A 17,504-nucleotide genomic window follows, 5' to 3' on the forward strand; every position below is an offset into this window, starting at 1 on the left:
AAATAAGGAGAGACTTGAGGAAAGCCTGTTGGGAGGCCCAGCAGAAGATGCAAACGCATCCCCTGACAGCACCTGCCCTTGTGCACTGGTGTCCAGTGCCTCTAGGATTTCCTTTGGACTGTGTTGAATACTGCCTTCATCTTCTGTTAAATAGAAGAATGTACACAGATTTGCCTTGGAAAAATAAGACAGTGCAATGGTCTAAGCAGGAAGTCTTCGACCAGGTCATTGCAGAAAGATATATTTCTATGTTTGACTGCAATGAAAATGAGACAAATGGATCAGATTCATGGTACTCAGGCCTAGGGAACAGATGGAGACTAGACTGCCTGGGTGAGCTGCATTCCTTTGCCTCTTATCCAACCAGAGACATGCTTTGACATGTCGGCCTCTGTCTAAGGAGCTAGAAATGGAATAATCCCCACCTACCTCAAAGGCTCCCATGACAAATCTCAGTGACTAGAACAACCAGTGACACTCCACCTGGTAGCCACAAGCTGAAACTCCTGTACACCATCATCTGAGGGGACAAGGACCTGCACTAGGTGGTTCCTGCTTATAAGATGCTAGGAAAAAGGAGAAGGCCCTTGCCTAAGACAGCATATGTGTTTTTTTCCCTGGAAGAAATCTATTCAAACCTGATCTTATTCAGAATAGACAGCAGGAAAAAAATAGAACTTTTGTTCTTGAATGTGTTACTGTTCTTGATACATGCTGCCTAAATTATACATCAGTGACTGTTAACTTGTACAGTATTGTCTGTTTCCCCAGTGAACAAGTTATTGTTTGGGAGGCCATTATAAGTAGTCCTCTGACCCCTGCCACACACCACAGGCAGCACTGCTGTCATGTTGGATTCAGAGCCTAATCAGGCAATTTTGTACTTCTCCTGCCACTTAGTGGCTGCAGCTGATGCAGCATCACATCCCTACTCACACATTCCTAAGAGAGTAATTCTGAGATGTGGAAGAGGTTTATATTTCCATTCAGGTGTAGTAAAAACTGAGTAGGGACAAAGAGGTGTTCTAAAAAAAAAGTTTCAGTTATTTTGAATACTTTGAAATCTGTCAGACCCCTAACAAATTGCACTGAGCAGAATGTTAAAATACCATGATTACTGCTAAAGGCCAGATATCTTGTGAAACAGCAGCTTTGCTATTACTACTGGCAGTGCAATATGCCTCCATCTCTACTAGGGCCCATCTCTAGGATTCATGAGGATACACCATTTCTCACTCCCGGGGAGTGCCTTTCTATTTCACAGAAAGAAGCAAGCCTGTCATTGCAATTACTACTTCCTTGCTGTCTTCTGTAGCTTATATGGAAAAGGGAACCACATCTGGAACAATAAGCAACTACCAGATGAGCCAAACCCATTGCACAAGCCCTGTCAGCTACTCTGTCCTGATTAAATGATGGGTGATTAACAAAGGAAGAGTATAAAGCTCACACACTAGTGAAAGATAAGCCAAAAAAACAAAGATGAAAGGTCACTGAAGAAGCCACTATTACAGCGGGATTAAACCTTTTCAACTGATTAGAATTTAGCTGGAGCCACTCGGGTAGAGGAGGGGCTTCTACTGCACAGAGTTATTTAATTTTTAACCAAGATTTTAAAAAAGAACCCAAGTTTCAGATTGGTACTCCCAAGGTTTGACATAAATCCCTTGTATAAAGTCTCCTCCACCATACCTCTGTGATGGTTAAGCTTGGTTGATCCCTTAATATCTCCCAAACACAAAACCAGTTATAGTCCTTGGTGTAATCAGCACACACAGCCCTACCCGTTGCCCTCAGAAGGGCTCTTCACTCTCTGAAGCTGTATAGAGAACAAGGCTTAAAGAACTGCAGGACAATGCTGTGTGAGACGGGGTGACAACTCAAAAGGAGCTGAGAACATTTTGGTCAGATACTCATTCTTCCCCCAGCAGCTTACTCTCCCATGCCCACCCCAGCACTAGGCTTACCTGCAACACTACATATTAGGTAGATCTATTACATATCACATAATATGCACTTTAATATAATATATAATGTAATACATATTATGTATTATGCACTTCAGAAGCAAAAAAAAGTCACATGGCATGTGTAAAAGCAAAGCCCTCAGCCTTTTGTGAAATGAAAGCTAGAGATAATTGGTGACAAAATTGAGTGCTGTAAGTGTTGCTGTTTGCTCCATGCCAGGCTACGGAGTGGGAAGAAAACTGCAGCCTTCTGTGCACCCATGTACAGTCCTCTTGTCAGCAACAGCTGGAGTGCCTGTATGTCACTGGGACATAGACAAGAGTGCAGCAAAAAGGCTTGGCATAACAAGGGCTTTGAAAGGTTTGTGATTTGTTCATTCCTGTCACTGACAAGACCAAGAGAAATAAGCTGTTTTGTCTCTCACATTCTAGATTAGGTTCCAGGACAAATACAGTCAGAAAAAAAGCTGTAGTTTACTTCTGCTTTGATCACACTTAATCAGACAAGTGCTACTGGGCACCTGTGCCAGATGCTTTCAGAGGGAATGTATGCCATAAACCATACTGGACTTCAGTGGGATTTACAGCTCTGGATCTTTCTGAATCACTTCCCCAAACTGTCATGTACTTTCGACAAAATTAATTGAAATGTCTTGCTAATGAACATGCAGCCCCATTTTGAGAATGTAAATCAGCTGGCAAAATACCTGCCAAGTCAAGTGTCTTATCCTAATGTAATGGGTGACTAAATACAAATTCCTATGCTGGAGATTTAAATAATCCTTTAGAGCACTGCTGAGAGTACCGGCAGCTTTGGCAGACAGAGGAAAACTACCAAAGAGGATGAACAAGCTGCAGAGACTGGTAAAAAACATCTATTTTACTATTATTGTTGACAGATGATTTTTTTAATTTCAGTTTTTATAAGGCTTTGTAAGTACTAGCAGGCTCTTGTAGAATTATTTCTCCAACTCATCACAGTCCTTGAGATAAAGCTGACAGCCTAATGGCTCTCCTGGCAGTTGCACACCACCACTGTGGCTGGGACAACAGTGCGGAAGCTGGGCGTTAAGAAAGGTTTGGGAAGGTCACCTTGTAAATACAGGTCAGCTCTGAGTACAGACCTGTTTGGTGGCTCCTGGAGGAAGCAAACCATTTTCCTTTAGCTGATGGCCACAAGAGAGCTCCGTGATAGAGGACCGGAGAGGGGATGTACTCTATACATAAAGCAGGATAACGAGCAGAAGGAGTGTTACATTCCTAGGCATTGTGATTAAAAAAAGACACGTGCTATTGCAGAGAGAGGAAATCTCCCTCACTTGGAGAACTAGAATAACTGGGAAGAGCAGAGATATCAGGTGCACAATCCTTAGCTCAGGTCTCAGTTACAAGACAGGGAGGTGGTGTAGCTAAGGAAAACGCAAGTGAAACATACCCGCTTCTAACTGGGACAGGAGAGAGCTTGGCCTTTTCTTGCTTCAAGGCTGGAACAGTCTGGCTTCACTTCTGTCCTCAGAGAATGTCCTGTCTCAGGCTGGTATGGAAGGTATTTATGATAAAAGGCTTTGAGGAAAGGAAAAATCTAAGATTATTTGAATTTGTGATGTTTGAGCTATTGCAAGACTAGGAAAAACTTTCCTTTTCTCTGGTAGATGGCTCTGTAAGAAGAAAATGAGCACGTACAACAGGAAAAGCTCACCAGCTTCGGGTTATCCAAGTTCTTCTCAGGGTCAATGAGGTCCATATTCATCTAGCAAAACACAATCTAACCTGAGGTGCCCTGCGCTAGCTGGTGAACAGCCAAGCCTGAGCACGGGCTCTTCATGTCATTCGTAGAGCTGTTCCAATGGGAGGGGTTTGCAAGCAAGGAGCTGGCAAAGGCCATCCTGGCCATGGGCCACCCAGCACATTGTGCAGGAGGTGTCAGGCTCCAGCAGCTCAGAGTGGTCTTGAGACCTGGGTGGGATAGTGCTCCCAGTCCAAGGACACCATGATGACATAGCTTGTCAGTCACAGGATCTCGCATGCAGATGGGAAAACCAAAGGTACAGGCACAGAATAAGTGTGAACTGACAAGGATGGAGGGGGGAGAGACCAGCCAATAGGGTGGTGTGGCTGCAATGAGGAAGGGATGTTCACTGGTGAGGTCAACAAGGAGACATTATGCTGCTGACATTCAGCTGTGTTCCTCTACAGAAGCTGTAGGTCAATTTGAAGGCAGACTCACATAGGAAAGTATCCAGGCAAGAATGACCTGAGGCTTACAAACATGACAGAGGAGAAAAGATAAACACAACTGTTTAGAAAGTTTCTACAGTGTCCCCAGCTCTCCACAGTTAGCCCCAGCGTTGTTCTCATGTGGACCACCCATTTATACTATAACACTCAGGGCATCCTACTGCAAGGGGAAGAAAGATGCATGTTTTTGCTTGCAAGCCTGCCAGTGAGCTCTCAGTTACCATACTGTGTCAACCAGAACAGCTGGTTCTACAACCTTCAAAAAGTCAAGAGACCTCACTTTTATACCAACACCCTGATATCCCATGATGCTGCCTAAAGCAGCCCCATTCATCTGCCTGTGCTTCCAAAAGCTTAGCAGCAGTGTTAGGTGGCAATAAAAGCAATGGGCAATCCTGATGAATAAATGACCTCAAGAAGACTAGAACATGGCATAGGACCTACTGTCTGCCACATATTTCACCTATATCATAGTACTGAAGATGTACAAAATATTTTGACTGAATACACAATTATAGACTGCTAAACACAAGAACATGTAGGAACAACTGTGTAATGAGAAAGTTCAACAGAGAGACATTGTCTGCTCTGTACATGTGAGGCAGCATACGAAAGGCACTCTATTTTAAACTAAAATATATGTCATTACCATGAAAAGGTAGAAGATAAAGCATGCTAATGAATCAGAAATGCACTAGATATAAATGGCCATGAGAAACCCCCCCATACCACAGAGAAGCTCCGTCCAATAGAGCTTAGCTAGAAATGAGGCAGTAGTCATTAAAATTTGGCAATTCTTCTTGAATAATTCATCAAGTCAGTACAGGTTTTTGTAATAAATTGAATTAATTGAAGCTATAACACCATTCTCTGCCAATATTTACGGTTTTTGCACTGACTTTTTGTAAGCGTACACATTAAATATTAAACCATAGACGCTTGCAGGCCTTTGCCCCAAAACAGTCCCAAAATCTTTATGAATGGCAATGAATTATTAATACTTTCCTGCAGCAGAGGGAGATAGTTTTAAAATCGTGTGTGTGTGTGTGTCTGTCTCTTTGGCACCTCCCATTTTAAGACAACATTCACAGCCTATTTTAATACTCAAAGTATGAATGGACCAAATGTCTGTTGAGCCATTTTGTTCTATGGAAGGGAGCCATCGATTTTCTGTCCATCTTCTTCAGCTTCAGAGCAAGATCCTGATACTGACAATATGTGCCGCTGGGATTGGAGGTACTTTCCAATATGGTTACAACATCTCCATCATCAATGCTCCAGCTTCAGTAAGTACCACTAGTCTGAGAGCTTCCTCCTGAGACAGACACTGCCTTAATGTTCTCAGTCTGGCTATAAACCATGGCCTGCTACTGAAAATATGCAATCTGCTAATACTGAGGGTGAGAACAGAACGATGTGTTGTTCCCTCTGTATAGTTCACATCTGAGGTACAGGACTTTGTTGTCAAGAGCCACCCTTGAGCAGAACCTAGTGTCACAAGAATTTATTCAAAAGCCTTGTTTCAATTGTTTTAGCAAATCTAATTCTAAACTTCTCCAATGTCCAACTTGCATCCTTTGAAACTGACTTTTGCCCTTAAATTCAAAGTTGGTCCCATGAAATACATTTTTAATTATCCAAGATAGCTACATACAGATACAAATGAAGCACAACTTTTCAACAGCTATAGTTTTACACTCTTAACCCTCAGTTAAAAACACATCTAAGAGCTAGAGGCCATTTCAACCAAAGGTTTGGAGGCTTGAACACAGAATAAAGATATATTAATAAAGAAGACTTTAGATTTCTCAGTGTCCTTCATCTCTGTGTCATGGTTATGCAGCACTGTGCTTCCCTCTCAGTACATCCAGATGTTCATGAATGAAACCTGGCTGGAGCGCACAGGCGTTCCCCTTGAGAGCAACATGATACTGCTGCTGTGGTCTTTCACTGTCTCTGCATACCCTCTGGGAGGACTCACTGGGGCTGTTGCTGCTGGGCCCATGGCCATCATGTTGGGAAGGTAAGAGGGTGCTGAATTTTAAGTTCAGCTTTGCAGTTTCCATTAGTTCAAGAGGAATTATGAACTCTACAGCACAATACCTACTGTAGTTAAAAATTATGAAAACAAGTTTTCTATCACAGATCAGTCTTCCATTAACATTCTGAGCTGGCATGGAGGAACCACCTGATATAGCAGTATTTCATGTCTCAAAACCCAACAGGAACAGTTCTTTCCCCCCCATTACCTTCTCATCATAGTCTGACCCAGCTGGTGCTACAAGGGTTTTAGTTCAACTCCATATCACAGTAACCACCCACATAATCACCATCATTTTTGTGCCCAGTTTTCTGCCATCCTTTTAAATAGGAGATCATGACAGAGCAGACCAAGGATTTTTCTTCAAAATGAACTGTGTGAATTGGTAGAAATGATACTGGAAAAACAGAGGGTACTTGCAAAGAGCAGTTGTAACATCCCAAGTCCTCATGTCTCACAGGCTGTGTATCCATGTTTTTGATGGAAATATTTCAGGAGGTATAAGTATCTGTCTTTCCTTACCTATCCTTCATACGCAGCTCTATCCCCAGTTCTCTTCAGAAAAAAATGCTTAGTGTTACTAACATAAACTAATAGGAGGTTAGATTTTTGCCCCACTCTTTGTTGATCCCAAAATTTGTGCTATCACTTCAGTTTGTTCGTCTCATATGATGAAGCAGGCACCGTTATGTTTTTGGATGGGGCTGTAGAGGACTGTCTCCCATGGCTCACTTGTTTCATGGAAAGGATATGGCTTCTTTATCCAATGAAAAGAGGTTTAGCCTTGTACTGCTTTGGAATAAAATCATCCCATCACGAATAAGAGAAAACAAGACTGACTTCTGAGGAGTAGGTAAGGCAGTGAGTTGGAACTAGGGAGAATTACTGGCTATTAAGGGTCAGTAGAGCTCTCAGGCTTTTTTCATGCTTTTGAACAGAATTCCTCCTGAGACACATGAAAACTTTCTGACAAGAGTTTCATAAGGATCAAACTATTACATGAAAAATCCCTGTTTCAACAAATTAGCATTTTCAGATCAAAATGCACATGACTTACTGAAGGAATACTCGTCTCCATTCAAATGGGAAACTGTGAGTGCGAGAGCCAGTCTAAAGTCAGCACTGCAAGGACACCCTGTGGTCATGCTGGTAGTTGGAGATGACTCTATATCAGCCATGCAATTTACCTGTCAATGCTGATTCCTGTTTTCACATCAAGACACCAAAACTGCTGATCTGCCGCCTGCACGCAGACACCTCATATAGGGCTTTAGGTAACCAGGATGTTCTGTGCTGGAGCTGAGCAGCCCACCTTGAGCTTCCAGGCATAGCAGGTTGGAGCTGCCATGTGAAATGTTTTATCTGATAACTAAACCTGACACACATGTGCTCACAGCTGTGTCTTTTCTCTCTGAAGGAAGATGTCCCTGCTACTGAACAATGTCTTTGTGATCATAGCGGCATTCTTGTCAGGATTCAGCCGAATGGCAAAATCCTTTGAAATGATTATGCTCAGCAGATTTTTCACTGGAGTTAATGCAGGTATGGCAACATGAGAAATGTAACAGGACGAACATGATAACAATTATCAATTAGAAATAGAAGATATTTAAATACAAACGATCCCAGACATTAAAGCAATTAATCTTCTAGTCTGACCACACGTGTACACAAATGAGGAAGTTGTAGATACAGATTTTATATTTTGCTTCTAAAGACTCTTTTCTAGGCAGGCTTTTTTTGTGTAATACACATGTGAGTATCTGTGTGAACTCTGCATGCAGGGAAGGGAGCCCTGGGTGAAAATGAGCTGGAAATTGAACCCTATCTGCTTGTAAGAATGTTATCAGTCACTCACCAGCATGAGCACCAACATTAAAGCTTTTATAGAAGTTCTTCCAAGGAATTAATGATTGATACAAGTGACTTAAAATATGATCTTCCCCTCAAAATGGGGGACTAGAGGGAAGTATCACTTACAACCTTGGATTTGGTGCTGAAAAGACCATAGGACTGAGGCCCTGACAGGTTTCAGTTTCCTGTAAGTATGGAAATCTATGTCTAGCAGCTTATACAATGAATAAAAATGAAATTGAAAGTTTGGGTAAATAATAAGCACTGGTAGATAAGACATCACATGGTCTGCAACAGAAGGGTCCAACTGGCAACCTCAAGAGGTGACTGACTGCATTTGAACTCATCTCTCTACAAGCTGAGGTCAGCATTTTTCTGCTTTGGCCAGGTGTAAGCATGAATATTCAGCCTATGTATCTGGCGGAAGGCGCCCCAAAGAAGCTCAGAGGAGCTGTGGCCTTGACCTCTGCATCATTTACAGCCCTGGGGTTGGTGCTGGGGCAGGTTGTTGGACTCAGGTAATGTAGAGTGAGAAGCCCAGTTTATACTTACTGAATCTTTTTTCTCCTTTTTTTTTTTCTTTCTTTCTTTTTTTTTTCTTTAGTACCCCTCTTTTTTCTTTCTTTTCCAGTGCCCACATGCAGCAGAGGATGCTGGGCTCTTGCCAGATTGCAAAATGTACTGTGCGAATTATGGTGGTTTTTTCTCTAGGGAGGTACTAGGAGGGGAGGAGAGCTGGCCATTCCTTTTAGCTAGCAATGTGGTGCCTGCCCTGATCCAGCTCATAGCTCTGCCTTGGTTCCCTGAAAGTCCCAGGTACCTCTTGATTGACCGTGGAGATAAAGAATCCTGCATCTCTGGTGAGTTTAAGGTGACTGTTAACCTCTTACTGAGCATGTGAGATCTGCTGACTGGGCAGATAAACAGTGAGAAAGTGGACTGATATTAGAATCATAGAATCATTTGTTGGGAAAGATCTTCAAGTCCAACCATTAACCCAGCACTGCCAGGTCCACCACTAAACCATGTCTCTAAGCGTCACATCTCAAGTCTTTTAAATACTGCCAGGGATAGGGACTCAACCACTTCCCTGGGCAGCCTGTTCAAGGGCTTGACAACCTTTTCAGTGAAGAAATTTTTCCTAATACCCAATCTAAACCTCCCCTGGCACAGCCCGAGGCCATTTCCTCTTGCCTTATTGCTTGTTACTTAGTTGCCAGCTGAGGTTAAACCACCACAATTTATATGAACAACTGCAGTAACACTGAATGCAGATGAATGTATGCTTTTGTGGACAGACTTGGGCCCCAACATTTTGAAAATGGTGCCACAACTTTTACATGTAGGAAGTGTCATATTAAGTTCCAGTTATGACCACTTCCTCCTTCCAAACTAAAAAAAATAATAATCTAATCTTATTTTTGATCTATTGGGGTAATTGAAAGGCATCTTCCTGCAAAAGACTTTTTTGCTACAATGGTAGGGTCAAAAGGTGGGACTTGTGTCCACAATGGCAAATATGTTTTGTAACTATGAAGTGAAGTAAATGCTGGTTGAAGAGCTCATGACCAAATCTGAAGCTAATTCATATTAAGGGATTTGCTTAGATTTGTAACATACAAATCCCCATATACAGAGTGGCTGGAATTAGTTTCCAGGAGATATGTGCTGTGTACCAAGAACATCTTAACTGCCTGCGTTTCCCAGAGAAGTCACTTGAGATCTGAGTCAGAAACATGGCTGCTGAAATAGCACTGGTTGGAAATATTCTCTTGTCAAACAATGGTGAGGAATTTGCACTCCCTTTCCCCCAAATCCTTCAAATGGCTGCACCACAGCTGACCATCTCTGTGAAGATAACACCATGATCACAGACTCTGTCCTACAGCTTTCTGCGGCCATCACTTGCTGCTCAATCCTTCTCCCTGCAAAGCAGGCAAATTGAAGGTGAGGTTCAGAGGATAAGAGGTTCCCTTGTCCTTGCAGCACTGCAGAAGCTCAGAGGCAACAGTGACCTGAGTGCAGAGCTAGAAGAGATGCTGGCTGAACAGGCTGCTGTTAAAGGCCAGAAAGCGAAGAACCCTTGGGAGCTTTTCCAAAATCCAGCTTTGAGGTGGCAGCTGATCAGTATCGTTGTGCTTAGCAGTGCCATGCAGCTCTGTGGGAATGATTCGGTAAGCAGCCTGGCAGCTACAGCCATCGGCAGCTGTGCTGTATCGCAAGACATGGGTGCAAGCTCTTGGGTTTAACATTCCTGCTGCAGGAGAAGAATGAATAGTGGTCTGCCCTGCCTGTGAAAATCTTCAAGCCTCAGATGCTTGGTTCCTAAAGTACACCTGTGCATTATGGCAAGATTCAGAGGGACATTGTCAAAATAGGCCGTATGACAGCACATTAGTCATTCTGTGTGTGGTCCTTCAGGAAAAACAATGGGATGTATTTTCAAATGTTTTCCCTTACTGCTTTCTCCTCTCTTCTCTCCCCAGATGTATTTTTATGCAGCTTATGTGTTCCAAGAGGCTGGAATTCCTCAGGAAAAAATCCCATATGTTGTAATCGGCACGGGGAGCTGTGAACTGATCACGTCTGTCACTTGTGTGAGACTCTTAATGCACTCTGCTGACATGCAGACTCTATTGACAGTGAGGAGGCTGTTAATTACAGATTTTGGATTTACATTGCTTTTCTTGCCAAGGAGGCTCTTCACGCACAGCAGTCAGCACTCATGTCCAGACAGGTTATTGCAGGGGTATTTTGTCAGACACTGCATCGTCATCACTGTCTGAAATCTCTAAAAAGCATAACTCTTGCTTCATGTCAGTATGGATAGTGTCAGAGTTTAGGCTGCAGCTGGAACATTCTCATCCCTTCTGAACATTCTTCTTGCCTGACTCCTGCCAGCAAACTGTTTCCTTTGACTTTTTGTTTGCTAAGAAGTGGACAACTTCCTTAAAGTAGTTGTAGAGGGAACGAGGGATGGAGTATTGAAATGGGGAGAGGGAGCAGGCAGGAAATATAAACACAAATTAAATATCTTGCTTTATTTCACTCTGTTACTTTGTGCAGAACATGATTATAGACTACGCTGGTCGGAGGCCACTGCTCCTGGGGGGTTATATCTTTATGGCAGGATGGGCCATAGTCTTCATGGTGGCTCTGAGCCAACAGGTAACAAACTTTACTTCATTATCTAAGTGGGATGGAGTTGAGCTTTGCCTTTTATATGAGTGGGGTGATCAGTGGTGGCAAATAAGTGTAAGTGCCCTTATTGGTTTTCCATTGGTCTCTGTGGCTGTAGACTCAGATTAGCTGGATGCCTTATCTCAGCATGGCCTGCATTTTCGCCTATATCCTGAGCTTTGGAATCGGACCAGGTCAGTTCCATCAGCATTTTTGCTGAAACTTTTGGGTATTGCAGGGGCTTGGAACTGTGTGCAAGCAGCTTATGGAAACTCTCAGGCCCTCTTTAGCCACAGCGCACTGAAAGGAATGAGGCAGTTTCTGCCAGCCGTTTTGAACCATTTCTCTGGGGCTTGTGTGCCTCTCGTATGTCAGTGTTGTGCAGGGACAGTCTGTGCCATTCTCTGTGTTGTCGCTCCTTACAGCCATCTTGTGATGGCACTTGGAGGTGATTCTTGTCTTAAATGGACAAGGTTTTGATTTGCGGCCCAATCCATTAGGGCTGTAGACGAGCATTTCTAATGCTTCACTTTAACCCTAGAGATTGACAGCTGTGTCATCTGATTATTTACTTGCTGATACCTGCAAGCACAGTTTCCACAACTATTTTTTAGCCTATTAACATACATTTTCTTGGCAAAGTCCATTAGTTTCTGTGGTTGTGGGGGCAGTACACAGGCTGTGTGTATGCAGATGTTTGCAGGGTGTGTGAATAGATGTGAGGCTCTGTTTGCTTACATGAGTTTGAAGAAGTCAGGTAAAGAAAAGAATCAAGCTGCCAGTGTCACATGCCATGTGAGCTGGCAGTAATTTCTTGTCCCAGTCCCTACAGTGCCATAGGGTTGAATTAATTATAAGCCATTCTTACAGTTGGGTCCTGGTGAGAATAATATGGATTACAAAACCTTTCCCAGAGTTCATTCTAACATGAGAGAGTTTGACTAATTAGCCAGTTCTTAATATTTAACCTATAACTTTCCCACTGCAGTTAACCTCTATTACCACTTGTATGGGCATTGTTGACTCATGAGAATAATTTACTGTTCTCATATACTTCACGTTGGGTTTGCTTGTTAGTATGTGTTCTCTTGTTTTTAGTATAATGTCAACAATATTAACAACTTTCTTGCCATTTCTTTTTCCAGCTGGTGTAACAGGAGTTCTGCCCACAGAAGTTTTTGATCAAATGTCCCGGCCAGCTGCCTACATGATCTGTGGTGCTCTGCTCTGGTTCAACCTATTTCTGGTTGGAACAGCCTTTCCATTCATTGTGGTGGGTTCCCAAGGCAAAGCAATCAGCTGCAGCTCTTCAGTGTTTTGTACAAGGAAGAGGCTGTGATAGTGATCAGGGAAATTAACAGGGCCTGGAATATCACAAGCTGGGGACACACAGCAAGATAGTACTGCCATGAAAAGTATCTTTATGAGGAAAATGGTCAGAACTCCTCTAAATCAAACTTCCCTTATGTTCTCTGTGATGATTTCTGATGTGAGGCTGGAAGCAGATTGATTTGAGGCATGGATGACTGATAATCCTTTTTTGTCCTCAGCTGAATACAGCTGGGGCTAAAAACATCATGTAATTCCCCTTGGCCAGACCCTGTCACCATTCCCTAAGGTGATTCCTCAAGCGAAAGGGAGCAGAACTCCACAATATCCAGTTCTGTCTTATTTCATACTGTAGGGCCCCATTCTATACAACTATATATAGAGAGAAAGACAGAAAAGAACATTTTGAAATACTCTTCTTGCTATGTCAAATCTCTCCAAATTATGCCAGGGAGCTATCACATCCAGGCATGTGAGGCCCTCTCTAGGGTGCACAGAAATACGCCCTAGGTGAAGTTAGTCCGTGCAGGAACGAGGATTAGTGGCCTATTTCTCATTGTACAGAATGTTACCAACACTGTCTTGTTTTCTTCCTCCTCCTCAGAAAAGTCTAGCACATTTCTGCTACGTCCCATTCCTTGTGGTCTGCGTCTGCACTGCACTCTATGTTGGGTTTTTCCTTCCTGAGACAAAGGGAAAGTCCTTCCTGGAAATCTCGAAGGAGTTCAAGAAACGGAACTTCAAAGCTCAGACCCACGTGGTTTTTTATAAAGGCCCTGAAGAGATCAAATCCACCATATTGTAGCAGAAGAAAGGAGGATGGTATCTGGGGGAAATTCAGCAGTGGATATGTTCCCTTGCAGGGACACAAAGAGAGAAGTAGGGTTAGAGATAATATATTACTCTTAGGCTCACCTTGAAAAGATGTACTTGAACTGATAAATTCCAACAGAAGTTTTAGTACTAAGTAACACATCCATATTTTAGAATCCATATTAGAGAGTGACAGAATGATGCCTTATTCTCTTACCATCAAACACCACCATGCAATGCTTTATCAAGTATCTTCTAAATTGCCTCTATGTTTCTCCTCCACCCGAATAGTAACTTCCACCTCTAGAAGCCTTTCCTTCCTGGCCCCTGAATCTGGGCTCTCTAACGCAGAAATTAATATGATTAAATTCTGGTTTTGGACACCAGATGAAATTCTTAGTACCTTGTCTTGGTGCTCCCGTTGTTTCTGTTATTAAGTGATTTCAAATAGACCCCTACTTGTTGAGCAATAGTAAGTAGTTAATTATTTTCAGCTATAAAACCATGTGACAGATAGATTAAGAAGAAAGCTTCTAGTACTTGCTAAGTGGCTTATACAACTGACTTTTGGGCATTTTTTTGCAGACTGTTCACGTCTGCGTTTCTTCATGGCTTGTTTGTTGTCTTCCAGTCCTGTGTTGTGAAGCACAAGTAATTCTCTAGTCCAGTTTGTATAGCTCTCACAGACACTGCTGGTGCATCTTGTAGGGTTTTACACCTGCACTCTGCTAACACAAGAATGTGGTGAGGAGCTCTTATGGCAGCAGTTTATTTTGCATGTGGAGATTTATATTACAACAGAACATTCTCTATAGTATGTTCTTGTTGTCTTCATGGAGCATATTGGAAGAGACCCAGATGTGATACTGCTTCTTTTTAGCTAACCTGGTACAGAACAGGGCAACATTCCTCATTTAGTACTGCCTTTCACAGGCACTGGGCTGACTGGTGAGGTTTCTTACAGTTTCTTCTCAAAATCCTAATCAAGCCATCTCTTTTTGCTTTGTTTGTATGAAAGTCACAGCACTGCTGAAGGTTGCAGAAAAGAAAAACACATACATTTCCAAAATACGTAAAGTTTCTTTCAGCATATTTTTTAACTACATTTTTAAAAAAACACAGCATTTTTGAATGACAAGGCTGTAAATATTTCTGGAGTGTATTATTGTCATGCTGGACATGAGTGGAGCAGCAGATGTATTTCTCAGAAGGGGAGTCTGTGCAGGAACTATCTTTCAGTACCTAAGGTTTATAACATAGGAAAAATAAAACTAAACTTTTGTTCATTTGTGGTTGCTGCTATTTTAAAAGTCATTCATATACAGACGTGGGCAACAGCAGGTATCTCTCCTCTTGGACAACACTGAGATTTTGAAATACACAGCATTTTGAGACAAGATGATCAAGAGCAGGACTCCATGGAACTTGGAACTGCAAAAATAATTTTCTTTTCTACAGTTTGGAGACAACAGTGAGAGGCAGATGCAAAGAATAAAACACACAGTCAAAGCAAAAAGTGCTGGTACGCTCATGATTTTCAATATCAAAATATTCTGTCATTCCTTTGATGGGGATCAGAGAAAGGACAGGAGACAGAAGTGAAGAAAGAAGACAAGGCAGTAGAGAAGATGCAGGCAAGGAAGGCAGGAGATGGACTGAATAGACTGCCTGAGCAGAGGGAGAGGCCTGACACTGCTGGGAAGTACAGGGCAGAGAAGAATTGGTTAAAACTGGGCGAAGTCCTCCAATGTTCAGAGGTCCTCACTTTGGCCACCTTTGTGGCTACTCCCATGAGTCAATATTGTGCCTTTCCCCAGAGCCCTGGAAGGACGGAGACCATCTGTACCTGACAGTATGAAACACACCTGTTCAGAAATGATACACATTTACTTGACTTCCTGAGTTCCAGAGCCAGTCCTGCAAGTATATGTGTCAGAAAACACTAATTCCAACTTCCAGCATTTTTTCTGACTGTTGCCTGAAATCAGGTGTCTTTAGACTGATTAAGCAAAGACAAAGACTGGTTATATTTTAATTGGTCTAATTGGTTACATTTTAATTGGAACATTTAACAAGTTGGTTACTTGTTACTGAATAAAAAAACCTTCAACTGAAAAAATACATGACACTTGTTCAGGTCAATTTTCTTATCATGTGAAGTGTTAGGCAAAAATACATCTTGAAAAGTGATCCTTGGAGACTTATAGTCCATATTATTGTTTACAAATCAAATAACCATGCATTGTTGGATTGATTAATAACCATCAACACCAGAGCAAAATAGTTACTGCTGCTGTCCTCAAACAATGCTCCTCTTTACAAGCTACCTCTCACTTCCAAACCAACTGGGGTAGGGACTCTTCCAGACACTGAAGACACACAGCATCCTAGCCTTGGGACCTGCCGAGTGCAGCCACTCACCAGGAGAAGGAATTTTCCTCTAAGCTATTTGAATAACTTATGAAAGCCTTTTAACAGAACCATCCTGGAGACTGCTAGATAAAGACACTCTTTAAGAATTATGGATAAAAGGTGTAATTTATTTATTTTACAGTCAGTATTAAAAGCTGACATTCAACCCTTCTAGCGTCTACCATACATTATAGGGACACAGACTTGAACTTTCAGACAATGACCACTGCTCTTAAAGTGTTGACTGATTCCATAATTCAAGAATTGAAGGTACAGGCTTAGTGAGGCTTGGTAAAGCCAGGCGTCAGGAGGCTTTGCTGCAATGAGGCTCAAAGTAGTAGTCAGGAACTTTTCCTTTAAATGTGATAAATGATTACCCAACCTATGACTTGGGGACCCCAAGCCAGTCCACTCTAGTTTGTGCCAGTCCCTGGACTTTGGCTTCCATCGGTGCCTTTTTTATTGTCCTTTACTCATACCCTGCAGCTTGTACTGTCTGTCAGCTGCTGCTGGAGCTTCTCTTCCCTAGTGACCTGGCATGAATGCACAGCTTGCCAAAATTATCCAGTTTCATCAGTAACCAACACAACAATGACAAACCAAATAGCAAGAACTTTGTGACACACCAAAGGGAGTGTAAACACTGAGAAAGTAAATGAAATGACATGTTGAAATATTATCTTAGGCTCCTCTTTCCCTATATATAGAGTGACTTTTTCCAAAGTAACCAAAGAAAGCGTCAGGAAACACCTAGTCTGCAAGAGGAGATTACTACCTTTGCATGCAAGTTGGTATATGCTTATCTTTTTCTTTTCCCCAAATAGAATTTTTACAGTACATGTGGGTTTTTTCCTTTCAGCTATTCTAAAAGACCTGTTGCATAAATTAAGTACAGAAAGAAAAATAAATCTGAATCAGACGTGGTTAAAATAATACTATGAGGCTATATCTGAAAGATATCAAATATATTTTAAGGAATTATTTTTAAAAAGCAAATAAAAATGGATTTAGGAGCACATTTATATTTAATGTCTGATACATAACAGTGGAACAAACCAAAGGAGTTCAGAGCACAGCAACAAAAAAACCCTACATTATTAGATAGATGGAGGATGGCTGGAAACCTGAAAAAGTTCTCCACAATAAAAGAGTTATGGGTAACAAAGTATCTCAAAGATGTAAACACTGAAGGGTGGAAAACAATCCTTTCCAGTCAAGGAAGTATAGGAACAGACACCAAAAAAAGATAAAACAAAATTTTTTTTAAAAAAGCAATTTTAGGATGAATATTAAGTTAAAAAATCTTTGTGAATTTGAAATCTGTTAGACTGGAAAAGTCACTCAAGAGATGCAACAGAAAAATCAAGCAGTGGTGTTACAGTACAGTATGGGGATGAGACGGATAAATTTGCTGCAGATGTGATATTAAATTTGCACTTAGAATAGGACTTACTGATTTTCTTGCTGATGGGGAGTTTTGTGCTGATGTGTGGCATTTTTTGTAGCATGAAAGGTAGTAAGGATGTCTAGTAGTAGAGATTGTGAATCTCATTTATTTCTTGTGCTTTGACAAATGGGAGATTGCTGTCATGTGCCAAATACCAAATTTATTCAAAGCTGATTCCTTTGAAGCCAACAGTGTTGCAACATGGGTAAATTTGATGCCTGTT

At 41.8% G+C, this 17,504-nt stretch overlaps 1 protein-coding gene across 1 annotated transcript; it reads left to right on the forward strand.

Moving 5' to 3' along the window:
- Nucleotides 1–2,730: 2,730 nt before the first annotated feature.
- Nucleotides 2,731–14,079, forward strand: SLC2A11 (solute carrier family 2 member 11). Its single transcript, XM_005445237.3, has 12 exons — nt 2,731–2,831; nt 5,393–5,491; nt 6,068–6,228; nt 7,664–7,788; nt 8,489–8,618; nt 8,812–8,960; nt 10,087–10,274; nt 10,587–10,697; nt 11,167–11,268; nt 11,399–11,474; nt 12,426–12,553; nt 13,214–14,079. The coding sequence occupies exons 1-12, from the start codon at nt 2,811–2,813 to the stop codon at nt 13,412–13,414; spliced, it is 1,491 nt and encodes a 496-aa protein (XP_005445294.1). The 5' UTR covers nt 2,731–2,810; the 3' UTR covers nt 13,415–14,079.
- The last annotated feature ends 3,425 nt before the right edge of the window (nt 14,080–17,504 follow it).

This window comes from Falco cherrug, chromosome 1 (genome assembly GCF_023634085.1).
Source record: "Falco cherrug isolate bFalChe1 chromosome 1, bFalChe1.pri, whole genome shotgun sequence".
NCBI classification, from domain to species: domain Eukaryota; kingdom Metazoa; phylum Chordata; class Aves; order Falconiformes; family Falconidae; genus Falco; species Falco cherrug.